Source organism: Anoplopoma fimbria, chromosome 16 (genome assembly GCF_027596085.1).
Source record: "Anoplopoma fimbria isolate UVic2021 breed Golden Eagle Sablefish chromosome 16, Afim_UVic_2022, whole genome shotgun sequence".
NCBI classification, from domain to species: domain Eukaryota; kingdom Metazoa; phylum Chordata; class Actinopteri; order Perciformes; family Anoplopomatidae; genus Anoplopoma; species Anoplopoma fimbria.
In genome coordinates this window covers 12350474-12366871 of record NC_072464.1, presented here as the reverse complement: position 1 = coordinate 12366871, position 16398 = coordinate 12350474, and the positions used below count along the sequence as shown (strand labels likewise).

The window sequence follows — 16398 nt, the reverse complement described above, 5'->3', positions numbered from 1 at the left end:
CAGTGCTAAGAGGGTCAACAAGAGCCTCAGAGCAGGTCTTTGTTCCTTCTACCTGTGCCACACTGGGTTCAAGGTAATCCAGCTCAGAGGAGTTTAACACAGCCTGTCTTATTCTTCCTGACAGGATGATTTTTTTTTTAATGCTACATACAGGCTCAGTTGGAAATCATCTTCACCCACACAGCCACCCACACACTGCTTGCTGACGTCACAGACATCAACAGCGATAGAGCTCAGCCGTGGACGATGAAATGCACTGCAGTTATCAAACTCACACTGTGGCTTCACACAGAGGACCGTGTGAATGATGCAGGTATATATATATATCAGTGGAAGTGTTAGAGTTGTGAAATATTGATTACAGATTCATATATTTGCAGCTAATTCTAATTTTCTCGTTATTATCTTTCTAACCGGTTTGCATTATGCAACTTATTTTCAAATAAATGTGCGTCTACCTGCAGTATTCATGGATACATTTCATGTGCAAAGATACATTTGTCCACATGAGGTCAGCACTGCACTGGAAGAATTACTCCGTGTAGGCAACTGAGCAGAATCACTGGTCCTTAATTTAAGTAAAGCATTATGGGAAATAGTGTTCATCAACACAACAACAACAACAACAAAAAATAGCAATTATAATGCCCATGTTGGCATTTGTCTGTATAATATCATATAACACTTTGTCATTTTTCCAGAGGGAACGTTTTTTTTATAGACAGAATAATGTTAAAAATGATAAATCAATTAGTCATCGATAGAAATGTATCTTCTTTATTTGAAACGTATTTATCAAGCAATAACATTTTCTAGTTCTACATTCTTATTTGTTTTTTATATAAATGTAAACTGAATGCATTCGGATGTAATTGGATGTAAAAGTAGCAACACTGTTATATAAAACATCCTCCATTACAAGTGAAAGTGCTGCATTACCATTTCCACTTAAGGAAAATAATTTTTCCGAAAAATGCAGGACTGTAACAAGCCCCGGATGAAATGATGGGACGTTGTACCTCTCCTACCTGTCTACCTACCTGTCTACCTACCTGCCTACCTACCTGTCTACCTACCTGTCTACCTACCTGTCTACCTGACTGCACTCACGGTGCACAGCTCACCGAAGTCTTCCATAAGCTGTTTGATTGAAATCTGTGAGAACCAACCAATGTCCGTTGTTTTTGTTCATTTTGATAAACTTACGTTGATCATTTTGGGACATTGCCTCTGGAGGGATGTCAACACAGATTTATTATATGTTATCTGCGCAAACTTTGGAAACACGTGCTTATAGTCTACTGTTAAGGTTACAAAGATTGCATATATCTAGATTTTTAGATTTTTAATTCACTAACGTTACCTATCGCCGAAAATGGTAATGTATTGGTGATTGAGTCTTTGGCCTTATGATGAAAGTCTTGGCATAGGTATTATCAACTTGTTTACAACATTTCATGAAAAAGAAATTCATACATTTTGTAAATATAACCCAATCGGCTTTCATCCATCCACACAATGTTCACATTATTTCCAATGACCATAAAATATAATTTCATTGGCTGAGCTTGTAATGTGGTATCTTTTGTAATGGATTGTCTTTGTTGTAACCAAGACCCCCAGAAAGAGCACCGGTTTTTAAAGCAAATTTTACATAATCACCAAACGGTGAAAATACAATATCCGGGTTTTCACGTGATGCCATGGGGCCCAAATTATTTTTTTTCTTATAGACTTACATTGGGAAAGATACGTCTGTTAATTAGCGGATCATTTTATTTTAGGTAAATCTACTTCCCAGTTCAAACACTTGAATAGTCCTTGTTTATACCATTAGGTCCTAAAAGTTATAAAAACGCACCAACAGGCCCAATGATGCAAAGATTGCTGGAACATCCGGCTAAATTTCATTTGAATTCTATAGAAAGTTGAACTTTTTTTACTTTATGTACTGAGCAACTTTCATTGGAATGAATGGGAACCCGCCTCTGGTACACTACGTGACCCAAATCAAACACCCCCAGGATGCTACGTCACCGACAGGTGAAGGCTAATATGCCAATATGCTCTTTGTGGATCCTACAGGTGACTTTTGCTTTCACTGAGGAAATTTTGAGTGAGGACTTCCTGCTGTTTTTGACTGCAAAGCCTCATTCAGCACAAAGACTTTGAAAACTTTGAAGGGTGTAGTGGTACAAAGAGGCTGATTGGACTGGTTAAACTGGGACCAGATAGGCTGAGTGGATTGATTATACTGGGAGCAGAGAGACTGAGTGGACTGGTTATATTTGGCTTTGAGAATGAACAGACATCGATTGGTTGTTTTGGATATAAGGACTCCATGCTGTGATGTTGTATACGTTGACATTTAATGCAGTTTATTTAGTTGCCAAACAGTGTTTATTCAACAGTGGTATATGTCATCATATTACTTTTACCGTAAAATGTTCTAGTACTCTTTCCATCCCTGGTAATTGGTCGAGGCAGGGCTAATTTTAACTATTTTTTTCTACTGTAGGATAGTTTAATATATAACAAACAATAACAATTCACCATATTTTATAAGGTCATCATCTGTTTTGCATGTGAAATCAAACTTTCAAGGAGCCAACACTAATTCCCTCTGAATTGTAGTGTTGTAGAAGTGTAAAGTAGCATGAAATGGAAATGATCAAGTAAAGTACAAGTATCTCAAATAATAATAATAAATAATAAATGTACTGTTGTGTCAGAATAAACCAGAGGATAAATAGCAGCATATTTTTATTTAAACTCTGAACAGAAACATTGCACATTTGCCTTTTCATGCCCTAGCTTTCTTTCAGTTTAGCCCGCTGATAAATAAATCCACAGTCCAAACTGGGTGAGGAAAGAAGAAATACAAGAAGCACGTTACATTGGCAAAAAAGGACAAAGTAGTTTGGCCACATTTGGAGACCTAATAGAAAAATAGAACAGCAATATTCATAATTCACGTTACATGATGCAATAGAATTTAAATCATGCATTTCTGATGAGATAATGTGTTTACTGATGAAGTTCAAAATACGAGGTATTTGTTGGCTCACATGTTTGCTACATCCTTAGCAAGTGGTTGAATTTAATACTGCATAAAACATGCAATTCAAAATGTTTCTGGTCAACTTTTAATTCAGTTCTTTAACTAAAATACATTAGAGTACAGATCCATGCCACACAATGTGCACAGTCACGTTTTAAACTCCAATTAACAAAGCTACAACACAATTCATAAGGCAAACCCCCACCCAAAAATAATACTTATAATCTTATTATATAATATGGGCACTTCAGTACTACAAGTGTCAGTGTCTCAGTCTTCTATTGGAGATTATAAAAGCTGTTTAAGTAGCATTTGTGAGCTTTGAGAGAAAAAAAGAAATCAGATTAAAGCAAAAGTCAGACATTTGAGGAAATACACTTATTCACTTTCTGGCAGCAAGTTAGATTAGAGCATACCACTTTCAAATAAAGCTAGTGATTAGCTTAGCTTGGCATAAAGACTGGAAAAAGGAATAAACAGCTAGCCTGACTCTGTCCAGAGGTATCAAAATCCACCTACCAGCACCTCTAAAGTTCTCAAATTATGCAGCATGTTATACCTAGAGCTGCAACAATGATTTGATTAGTTGTTAATGATGATACTATTTTTATTACAAAAAGACAAAATTCTCAGATTCCAGCTTCTTTAATATGAATTATTTTCTAGGTTCTTTACTTCTCTGTGACAATAAACTGAATGTATTTGAGTTGTGGACAAAACAACACTTTGATAATATCATTTTAGGCTTTGGGAAACACTGACCTACATTTTTCTGACATGGAGATTTCCAAGCAACAAGGGGATGTTGCAGAAAGTTACATGTCGTAGCCAAGAAATAGTCTGACAGGTAACCCTTTGTTAAACCATACACTCTGGTGTTTGTTCAGATTAACCAACAAAATATTTAATTCATAACCTTTTAAAACTGCTGGTTGGTGGATTGTATTGCCCTTGGACAGAGCCAGGCTAGCTTTTTCCCTCTGTTTTTTGTTTTGAAGCTAAACTGAGCTTACCTTCGGTTCGCTGTAGCTTTTTATAAGAGACACATAATAGAATGGTAAGTGTATTTATTAAAATATTAACTACTCTTTAGTGAGTTTTAATTCAATGCAACATGTATGTTTCAGCTGTCTGAGTTATATCAGCAGATGCAATTTCTGCAGAAGTGAATTGATGTCAGAACATCTTCATCAAGGCACATTGTGTGTGTGTATGTGTGTGTGACAAGTGGGACCCTGCATTTATAAAATAGGGCAAAATAGATTTCTCTATGTATATAATGCTAACATGGGATCATGACATAACTGCAGTAATTGTGTTTTTTTATAAATGATGGCAATAAAAGTCATGGTTCAACTTGGATTTCCATCTAAGAATGTCGGTGAGGAGGCCATGCATTTTTCATTAGGATCTTAAAACAAGGCACAGGAAGGGAGGGAGCGGAGCACTCAATTTGCATTGCAAGCATCGTCACAGCTCGTGCTGTTCCTGTTCTCCTTTCATCCTTCAGAAACTCTACAGCCACATTACAAGCCAGAGCTTACAGGTTCTTAAACAGCACTTCTAAATAACTTAATAGTCTATGTACAGATTTACAAAAAATATCTTTGTTACCCCGGACAAAATGCGAGCAACGAGGAGGTACCGAGAGCAAAACGAACCACAGCAGAAAACAAACATTCCTCTCATATTCTCCATGCCTTGTTGTGCCGAAAAAATCTGTGCAATGCCCAGAATAGTTAGTGTTAGCTCGCTGGTTGACATTTTGACACATTGGTTCGAGTTTCCTCTCTGACGTGGTGTCATCAGCTGATTTGTAGCTGCTCCGACAAGCTCGCCAAACACAGCTCTGTCAGCCTTCAGCGCAGGAAGACCGAAGGGTGCAGAAAAACCTCTATGATAGCGCCGCACTCAAGTCTAAAGCTCATCTCTAGCAGCAAAAGCCAAGAGGAGCAGAGCCCAAGAACCTCTGCATGCACTGCCTCTGTTGCAGGCTGCATTTAAGAGGAAGTAAGCCTAAGAGATCAGCTAGGATGTTGTATCAGTAGCTAACTAACAGGTTTAGATGGTGAACCGTCGGCATCGCTGCTGCAGCAGGTTTTGCTGCCTGTTTTGGCCACAGTGCAGCCGCTCGTGTCTGTGCTGTCTCCACTGCAGGGGCTCGAGGGTTCAGAAACGCTGTGGCCGCGTTGTCTCTTCTTGTTCAGCTCCTCCCAATTGGCCCTGTTAGCTTTGATCATGTCAACCATCGGCTGAAGTTTGGGATTCAACTTGACAAGAGTCTAGGGGGAGAGAGGAAGGGGAGAAAGATGACAATGGCAAAATACACGGAATGAAATACAAAATACGTCAGTATGAGAAGCAAAGGCTGCATCTGTTAAAGGCCTTTCCCAGCAGCAATACTGCTGTGAAGAAAGAAATTGGCGTCGAGTGTGACAAAACACATACTCATGTCCTGTGTGAAAGGAGCCTTACTATTACATTCAGGTCACAGAGCTTTTTGTTCTTCTTAAAAATAAGTAGCTAAATGTCAACTTCCTCATGCTAACATGATTATAGTGACAATGCTAACATGCTGATTTTTAGCATTGTTCCTTTGCATCTTAACACAAAGTACAGTTGAGGCTGATAGGAACGTGACTAGATTTGCAGGTTTGGGTAAATGAACATTTTGACCTGAACATGGCACCAGATGAAAGAATCCAAGTCAGTATGATTCATCTGCTAAGCAACACAGTTATCTGTACAACATTTCATGGAAATCTATCTGATAGTTGTTGAGATATTTCAGTCTGTTCCCTAATCATAACAAAGATATTTTATATTACATTGGTATAGATGCCTTTTTGATTAAGGGAGTATCTTCACCCATCTTTTAACATAAAGCTTCTGTGATAACACAGTGAGTAGTGACCCTTTCAGTGTTCTGTGTGAAAGGCCTATAACAGCCGTATTAGCACAGTGCAGAGCGGCTTCCATTATCTAGCCAGTGGGACACACACACTGGGACTCACATGCACTGAACGTGCACGTGCTGCTGGACCGGCCACAGTAAACAAAGCACAGAGAAGGTTGTATTACAACTAACATAGAGGGAGTGCAACTTCATTCTCTGCTCAGGTAGACATTACTAAATCAGATTTTCAGCAAATTATTGTTTGCTGCTATTTTAATGCTCTGAAAATCGTCTTTAGCTTATTTTGTTTTACATATGTAATGTTCAGCTTCCTGGATTAGGAAATATAGTCGCAATTTGAGAAAATGGTTAACAGTTTTAATGATTGTGCAGCCAACTAAATATTTTGTTCCCAAGGTAGTTAGAACAATTACTGAGGATTCTGGAAAAACCTTCATAATATTGAGTTTTGTAAAAATTACTTTCTACATTTTTTAAATATTGACGAGTATTTCATTTCCTGAAAAACTGGATGCTTAGCTCCTTGACTAAAAATGTAATGGTAACACTTGAGAAACACAGACAGGAACTAAAAAAGCAGCACATTATTAATCAAATGTCAAAAAAACAGAGAACACGCTGCTACAATAACAGCAACATACAGTCACTTGATAGTTTAAAACAATGAAGCGGCTGCTCTTTAGAGATTAGAAGCACATGTATGACTGAGATAGATTGCTTTTGTCATTCTTCTGTGTTGATCCGTAAGTGGCAATATAGTCAAAGCTGTCATCCACCATTTTAATAAATTACCTGAGAGACGGGGGATTTTGTTCTCTCTGTTCTGACTCAAATTGTCTACTGTGTCTTCTGGATTACCAAGGAAGTCTGTAATTAGCTATTGTTTCATTAACCCTGTACTATATGGAAATATAATGTGGGCATTGGCACCACATACCAAACATTATTCACATATAAATTAAATGAATAGGAAGTTAAGTAAGTACATCCACACTGGGCATTGTGTACGTATGAAGGAAAGATCAAATCTCTTGTTACAATTGGAGAAAATGCAACTAAACACAGCTGCCAATCAATTTAACTTTAATGCATTTATATTCAGAGGGTGTATTCACTAATTAACGAGAACAATTAAAACACTTGTGTGGGTGGCTAACTAGAACAAAGCTCTATAATGTGGCCAAGTTCAGACAAAAAGACTATTTATTATTTATTATTCTGCTTTTTTGTCTTTTGTGATTATAAAATAGGTATACATACATACATACATACATACATACATACATACATACATACATACATACATACATACATACATACATACATACATACATACATACATACATACATACATACATAATGTATTGTCATTGCACAGAGAACAACTTCTAAAACAACTAATTCATTTGTTACATGTTTGTTAATCTCTGTTTTCTATAGCCAGATTTTTTGATATCAGTTAGGCCCTTCTTGGTTTAGATAAAGTTCTATATACATTTGATAAACCAAATGATTAATAGAGAAAATGATCAGCGGATTAACTGTTAGAGAAAATAATATCACAATGTGATGGCATGTGGCCTTCACAGTACACACAAAAACCTAGTAGATTGATCGTGTTTATTTTTATGGATTTGTGTGCGGGTTAAAAAGAACAGAATTTTCTAAAGGAGAACGATTTCCTTCTTTCTTTAAAGTATATATCCACAGTGGGACATTGTCATTAGTTTGCTCAGCATCATTATTCCACCGAGGTAGACTCAGAAGAAGAAGAAGAAGAGAGAGACGGTCATGTGGTGGGGTGTAAAGATGGAAGGTTATATAATGGGGGATTAATATTCTACAAAGTAGCGAGCCACCACCAGGAGAAGGAGATCAGCGAGATCAAGAATGAGATCTCTTACGCCCACAAACAAAAAACCCTGCCGCCTCTGAACTTCCTCCGTTCTCCCCCTCGCAAGTTTAATTGGCAGCAGCATGGTCGTGAGCTCCGTATCTGCATTCTCCAAACATCAGCCTTTACATGAGGCGGTATGGAGACAAACCCCCCACGCAGACAACACACACACAGCCTTTGATGCTTTTTATCTACACTACACAGACTGTAACAATGGTGAAACCAAAGCCCCGCACAGATAAGTCCACTTTTTTTTACACTGATCCTTGGATAATTCAATAGCTGTAACAATGATCTGTGGTTTGTTTTCTACTCACGATGACTATGAGTAATGTGTTTAATATGACAGTAAAAAAGGAAGGAGGTTTAACAATACAAAAGCAGAGAAAATCACCCAGTGCTGTGAGAATGAATTAACAATTTTATCCTTGACTCCCTTCACAACTGTTTGCTTTCATCAATTTAGATGCAGCACGCCTCATCCCTTAACAGACCTGATCTCCTCAGTAAGTCAGCCTTCGTCTTTCTCCCACACAGCCGCTGCTGCCGGCGGTGGGAGGGGCAGGTGAGTCTGTCTTGACGTCATTCAGAAACACACGCACACACATTACTATGCTGGCTAGGACGCAGTATAGATTTCCATTAATTCCCTGAAAGATTACCACTAGCTCTAAGTCTGACCCTAACATTTGCTTTCTTTCTCTGTGTGTTAGCCCAAAAAGGCATTCCTTCATAACTGTGCAGTAAAGCCCAAAGTACACTGTCTTACTGAAGGGGGATTTAACCCGCCTCACATCACAGCTCTATTCACACACTCCACTACCTCTGAGCTGTTCTGCAGTCAGAAAGTACACACTTCATTCTGCTATTATCAAAAGAACAGGATGCAACCTTGAGGTTATTTCAGAGCTTTTCAATAAAAAAAAAAATAAAAGCATTTCTTTTTCAGTGAGAAATCTGTAGCGGCAAAGAAAAAGTTGAATAGTTGTCGGTGACGACTTCATTGCTGCCGTCAGTGAGGGGGACAATAGCTGAGGAAGGACAGCGTCTGCTGATGTCAGAGGTAGATGTGTGAGTGTGTGAGTAACTGTGTGTGTGTGTCTGTGTGAGTTAGACAAGCACGACACAGCGAATGCTAGAGACCTTTTACCTCATACAGCGGTGTACAAATTCCATCAATCCATTCCAGCTGAAGTCCTGGCAATTCATCCTTCCTGTTTCGATCAAAGATGGCCTGTAAGACAAAAGTAAAAAATGTATTAACGCCTTCATTTATGCAGGAGAAACAAAGGAGGAATGTGATTTCTGTTCACCTACAAGCCAGGCTTACAGTCCTAAAGTGCTGCTGGTATTAACAAAAGTCTCCCTCAGCTCTCGAGTTTATTTCACGTACATTTCCTATTGTACCTCATTATTCTTCAGCCTGAACTTAAGAGGCTCCGCTGAGGCTGTGCTTCAGAGATAGTTACTGGGCTACGACTTAGAAGTTAATATTTAATTTCCTACACCCACACACACACACAGAGCGGTAAAGGTTTGACACAAGCGGCAGACCTGAGGCTACGGCATTACTTATTTCAGAGGGGAGGCAAATCTGGCCTTGCCCAATTAGTCACTAGCTATTTATTGCACACAGAAAGCTGTTGGTTTCTCCCTTTTAAGAACTTGTTACACAGTTCAGCCTTTAAAGCTCCTCAATCAAACACACAGGGCTTCTCTGTTGTGGTGCTGTTGCTTTGAGGACAGAATACGTTGTGAATTAACATCTTCATTAGGACCAAAGTCTTTCCTTGCTTTTATTATTGTGCTATTTTTACATTTATATGAGAAAAAATGTATTATCCCGGCTAGTCAAAGCTAGTAGAGCTCCAATACACCAAAATGCCTTGTATGTTTACAGCTGAATGAATGGAAAGGTCAGTGTTTGCTTGGGATTATATATTTATATATATACTGTATATTTTTTGTTACACGGTACACAGTTTGCTCTTGGCAGAGCAGCGAGGCAGTGGAGCAGTCTTGTTTTGAAACTGCAGAGAAAATATATCTTCGGTGTCATCAGCTCAGTGGAGGAAAGGGAGGTGAAATAAAACTGCAAAAAAGCACAAAACCAGAGTTGGTTGTTTGGACTCACAGAGGGCGTGAGCTTCAGCTCTGATCTCTCTCTGTCGCCCTGCTCGAAGAACTCACTGGTCACCAACTCTGCAACCTGAAGTGAGTGAAAAGAGGAATGTAGGGATTATTTTCTTTTAATTGATTTCTCAATTGACTGTTTGGTCTATATAAATTGTAAGGAAATAAAGTGGAAAATGCATTTTAACAATATCCTAAAGCCCTAGGTGATGATGTCAAACACCCCAAAACCCCCAAATACATTCATTTTACAATCACATAAGACATATAAAAGCAGCAAAGTGCTACAATTTGGTAGCGGGAACTAGGGAATATTTGGAATTTGTTCTTAGAAAAAGGATTTAAACCATTTATCAAATATCAGAAAGTTTCTTTTGACCAACTATCAATAAATCAACCAATTAATTCAGCTGTAGATGTGAGGTTTAAAAATATAATTCTTTCATATATAAGAGAGTTTTTCTCACCTTGCGTGATATTTCCCATGGTTTAGTGACAGCACCAAGATCACACGCTGTCATCATCATGGATCTGAGAGGAATCAGACCGATTTATTCCACATAGTATTCATGATATTTAAGGGCCACCATGTTTGTGTGAGCAGGGTGTTACCTGCACATGTCTCTATGAGCCTTCAGATTCCAGTTGTACTCTCCTTTGCTGACCAGCTCAAAGAAGGTGTTTCTGTTCCTAAAAGGAAACAAGACATGTGTATATGTAAGTGTAAGAGACATAAAATCCACAAGGGGGCAGTATTTCCTAAAAGAAACCTGTAGTAAACATAGTACAGGGACAGACTCAGTATGATTTATTGTCAATGGGTTAGTACACTGGAGTCAGCCAGTGGACGTCTCACTATCAGGAGGTTTAACAGTGGAAGAACATACTCAAAGTAAAGTGTGAGGTCTGTGGCCAGAATCGACTGTTTCAACAGCTGCATGAGGTCTCCGTACTCTGTGGACGAGAGGTTGGAGAAGATATTGTGACCCTGTGGAGACACATGCAGAGATAACATGATAAAGAATTTCTTAAGACATTTTCACAAAGAGCCTTAAATAAACAACTACATTTCCCTGGCAATTAAGTAAACAGAAGGTCCATGTTACTTGTTGCATGTTAGAGACGTTTTGAATTATTTAAAAACAGCTTGGCCATTATTTTAGATAGAAGACATTAGTAGCTGACAGAGAGCATTGGATGTGGGTATTTACTATAAGGTATAGGGCACAATATGTACTGTCTGCCAGTGTCCTATTTCTGAGAAATGTATGCATTAAATAGTGTCCTTAAAGATTCCAACAATGGTGCAAATAATAGTTTGTGGAATATACTACTCTTTGTTAACGGTCACACAATGAATGCAATGATTTTAATTCAATAGATACTGTACTATTGACAATTTAGGGGGAAGTGAATGAGGGAGTGAGTCTTTAATGAAAAACGCTTTTGCAAACATGACTCAATAATAAAACTGAATGGGGAGGAGGGAAGCCAGCATATCTTAATAACTGAGCAACATCTCTCACTTGAGGCTCTCCGTCATTAAAACAGGCCTCTCCCATTCATGCATTATAAATTCATTCACCACCAAGTCACCCTCCTCCAGAAAATGGAGAGGTCTGTCTGTGGAGAAAATAGAAAATGTAGAAGTGATAACAGAAAATGAGCAAAAGGAGGGGACCTGCAGAAATTAGCAGAGATCTTCAAAACTGGTGACCACTTTTTTTAGTCCTTTTAAACGCTGGGAATCCAACTGTTAAGTGCCTGTGATGCCCCTTCATGAGCTTGTGTTCCCATCAAATATTGAGCTACGTTGCAGCAGTGACACAAAGCACGTCTCTCATTCTGTCACAATCGGAGCGGATGAAGGAGGGAGGGGAGTTAAACAGGAGGTGAGAATGACGAGAGGAAATTGAGAGATACAAAGAGTGTGAATGACGTTTAAAAGTTTAAAATGAATGGTGCGTGCGTCCTTGCGGATTGATTCGTGAGCTTTCGACTTGAATTAGCCACATTATTAATTTATATGCTAATAGGACCGCAGTAGATCAACCTCCAGTATCAACAGAAACCATTGTGATATTCCAAGCAAACATTTGTCAGCTTACTGTGTTGTCAGCACCAAGATAATGAAGCCACAGGAACAAACCCTACTGAGCCTCATCTCAGCTGCTCCCTCAAAACGTCTTTAATTACAACTTCATGCAAAGGCAGTCACCTCGTAAAATGTCTCTCTCAACCAATTACCTCCAAATCCATCGCCTCTCTAATTACATTGATTTGAGGGCAGCAGGAGCTATTTGTTTACTGGCTCATATACAGCAGACATTGAACCAACACATGGTTGCCTTCAGGCGCAATAGCCACAAGCTCCCTTTTTTTTTTTTAAAGGAAATTGGGGTTTTTTGTCATTTTTTAGGCATTTCGATGGTAAGAAAGTAAAGAGAGAGACGTATAATAGGTAAGACACAGGGGTGTACAGTACCCATTATACCCAGTCAGGTCTGTCGTCATGGTTCAAAATGATTACATCACTTTATAGGATTATTTCAACATTTTGTGAAATACGCTTCTTTGCTTTCTTGCTGACAGTTAGATTAGAATATCAACACCACCTTCATATCTGTCAAATATGTTAAATGTGAATCTACCACCAGCAGCATACTGTAAATAAGCCTAGAACACAAATACAATATGCATTGGTCTGCATTAGCAGAACCTCAATGGTAACTGCATTGGAGCAGATATTGGAACATAATGCACCTCGCTCTGCAGGATCATAACAGCATGGTTGAAGTGGTGGTGCTCCAGTGTAGCAGAGGTCCCATAAAGCAAAGCAAGGGCTGAGCCCGTCCACACACACAACACACACACACACACACACACACACACACACACACACACACACACACACACACACACACACACACACACACACACACACACACACACACACACACACACACACACAGGGATCAAGCAGAGAGATAACTTGAGCAACATTCAACACATACTGAGAAACGAAGTGTGCTGTTGAGTGTGTTGTAATTCCCTCACCAATTCTCTCTACACTGTCACCAACTTATGACACCATAACAAAAGAAGATGGAAAGCCATAACCTATACCGCTATAAATGTTCAACATTGAATATAATCATCATTTAATGTGGAGAAAAATACTCAGGTCTGGTGTAATGAAGGTAGCAGGTTTTAAAGTTTTGGATATTCTATTAGTTTAGTTAGTTTTCAGTTTGTCTATGATTTCCACAGTAAATGTTGTCTGGGTTTTACAAAGTTTTAGGTGTTGTTTTGATCTAGTTCTGCTCTAGTTTTGCTGTTACGGTAAAGTCAGAAACAATTAGGACAGTTATATGTTTTCATTGTGTTGGATCCGTCCTCCAGCACATGGATTTGAAATCAAACAATGTCTTTGAGGTATAAGTGCAGACTTTTAGATGTCATATGTTGTAGTGAGCATATTATTTTGTTTTTTTGCCATCTTTAGAAATAAATGCAATAAGTGGACATAATCTTCAACATACATCTAGAGCGAAGGCAAACAACCCTTCATACAATCAAGAAGTGAAGATAGACGCACTACAGGTCTGACAGAACGATAGCACGGAAAATACCAAATACCTGCTAATGTCTGTCGGTTATAGACTTCAAACAGGATTTGATCACAAAGGATTTGATCCCAATTAATAAATATGATTACTTAATTTAGGCTCATGGTAACAATTATTTTCTTTTGCCCTGAATTGTAGCTACATACAAAAAAAAACAAATATAATCCCTATGCTGTTCATATGCTATGAACGTATACCATCAAACATGGCGTCTGCATTTTGAAAGCGCTACAGTACTGAGCCAAAATAACCAAAAGATTTGTCACTGTCACCCTAAACCAATTTAGCACTAGCCGACTAAGTAGTCATTTAAAGCTCATTTGGCTGAAAAATAACAAAGTAATTTGAAACAAACTCAAACTATTTTTGACAGTTGATGTGATGACACTGAGCAGGTGAAAATATGAAATGGATTAACAATATATCTGTTCTGAATAAATTATTTCTAGTTAAGATTTCTAACTTATCTCATGGTAATGTCCCTCCATCCCCTAATTTCTTTCTTGGTTTCATATTCAATTTACTATAATGACCTTTGTGTGGGAAGAAAACACTAAGTCCAAGCAATTCCTCACTAAGCAGACCCTTATATAAGCCTTATACAACTTGCCATTCTCTCTTGCTGATCTGGTCTGGTCAAACTGCTGCAGGTGGTAAAACACACCATAAACGGTGTGTAGGAGGGAGCTTGTTTCCATGTTCCTGTGCATGTGTGTGTGTGTGTGTGTGTGTGTGTGTGTGTGTGTGTGTGTGTGTGTGTGTGTGTGTGTGTGTGTGTGTGTGTGTGTGTGTGTGTGTGTGTGTGTGTGTGTGTGTGTGTGTGTGTTTGTGGCACAGAACGAGAGACAAAGCAGGAACACTTACTTTGCCTGAAAAGCGTTGTTGGTGCCCCTGTGGTCCAAGTCATGGCAGACACAACCCACGATAAGCGCTAAGGTCTCCACCTCTGTCAGGGTCTCCTGAAAGCCCGCCGTCTGATTGGCACAGAGGAGAGGAGGCCAATGAGGAAACAAACAAACACACACATACTCACACAAATAAGAGCTGCATCTCTAATTCTCTTATTGTGAGGAGCACATTGAATTAAAACTTTTTTTTTTAAAGTGCCATCAGTAGGAGCATCTCGTTCGCCTTACACAGACAGTGGGACTGCAGTAACACAATCACACAGGGAGCTTTATGGCTTGGGTGAGTGGCTTCTGGAGGCCGTGTGCTCAGCGAGTCACTGTAGGTCATTGTGTGACGATGGCGGCAAAGATGCACCGCCCTCAGCGCACTCAATAAAACACATGACAGGAGAGTGGAGAGGTCCAGAACAGCTTACACATTACTATTTCATCTCCCTCTGCCAATAATCAATTCAGATGGGACGCCATGCATTAAATCTGTGCTTGATTAAATGAAGAACACTGTGTTTTTTGTCCAAGTGTGTGTGTGTGTGTGTGTGTGTGTGTGTGTGTGTGTGTGTGTGTGTGTGTGTGTGTGTGTGTGTGTGTGTGTGTGTGTGTGTGTGTGTGTGTGTGTGTGTGTGTGTGTGTGTGTGTGTGTGTGTGTGTGTGTGTGTGTGTTTGTGTGTGTGTGTTGCCCTAAGGACCTGATAAAGTAAAGGCCTGCTGCAGAAGTAATTCTCTTGGGGGTGTCTATATAAACAAAAATGTCTGGTTTGGTTCTGCATAGAAGTGGCTGTGTGTATAGTTAATCATACAATGAGTTGCAATTTGAATTTCAACTTTAGTCAAACAGAAATGTATCGTGATCTACTTTTTATAATAACATTTAAAATAAGCAATAAAGCCAGGTTTGCCTGAGTATTTTCATACATGCTTAACAAGCTCTGGCTCATTCATCAACTTTCATTGCTGCTCATACTGTTTGAGACCTTCCTTAATGAGCAGAGCTTTTTTCCGATACCTCCAAATTCATGAATATTTGCTCTAAATGGTCTATTCCTCTATGCAAGTTTCTCTGACCCAAACTGATCTCATTATCTGCAGGTTATAGCAGCATGATCTTTACCGTCAGCATTGCGAACATGCACTGGCAGACGTTGAAGGCATGTCTCCAGTTGTGATAGAGAACCATCCTGTAGTTTTTTCTGACAGTCAGCAGCCATCTGCAGAGTGTCTGCAGGGGAAGACAGACAGCGGGATGAGCACATGGTTCAGCGGTTCTCATGAGGACACATTAGGATTCAGCTACCGAAGGAACCATGTTCTGGGCAAATCCTGTCAACTATTCAATGGCGATAGATAAAGACAATGTGGCCTCACCTCATAATCAATCTTGAATTTCTGCACCATTCCTAACTCCATGAACATTCTCAAAGCTGCCGTTATCATGGCGTCAACGTCCAGCGAGAAGTCATCAAAGGAGAGCTTACCGATGCCCAGCTCGCAAACCAGGGGAATGTTGGCAGCCTGTTGCATCATGGAAAGAGAAAACATTACGGAAGAAAGAGAGGGAGAGAACATGAGTTCAGAGAGGAGAAGAGCATAGAGGGGTCAGAGGACGCTGTGCCACTCTCAGATGATACATGGTAAAACGTAGACATGTTAATTAAGACTCCGAGGACTCATTTAGAGAGGGTTAAGTTTAATGAGGGAGCTTTACCAGAAGATTCCACCGTTGTTTACTTTCAGAGCTCATTGACGAACATAGTTATGCAGCAGTAATCATCCACTGCTTTTTTTTCATTATTATTCAAACAAAAACAAAAACGCACAACACATATGTGATACCAATTAACCACATTCATTCTGAA

The 16398-nt window shown here is 39.2% G+C and overlaps 1 protein-coding gene across 1 annotated transcript in view; it reads right to left on the bottom strand.

Annotated features, from left to right (window-relative positions):
- Positions 1-5109: 5109 nt before the first annotated feature.
- pde11a (phosphodiesterase 11a) overlaps positions 5110-16398 on the bottom strand; it is a 30955-nt gene continuing 19666 nt past the window's right edge. The window contains exons 11-20 of the mRNA XM_054615786.1: positions 15908-16054; positions 15654-15761; positions 14502-14611; positions 12772-12862; positions 10896-10996; positions 10621-10698; positions 10476-10539; positions 10010-10084; positions 9026-9109; positions 5110-5343 (exon numbers count right to left, since the gene is read on the bottom strand). Of these exons, the coding sequence (XP_054471761.1) occupies positions 5110-5343; positions 9026-9109; positions 10010-10084; positions 10476-10539; positions 10621-10698; positions 10896-10996; positions 12772-12862; positions 14502-14611; positions 15654-15761; positions 15908-16054 (1092 nt within the window). The remainder of the gene's footprint in view (positions 5344-9025; positions 9110-10009; positions 10085-10475; positions 10540-10620; positions 10699-10895; positions 10997-12771; positions 12863-14501; positions 14612-15653; positions 15762-15907; positions 16055-16398) is intronic.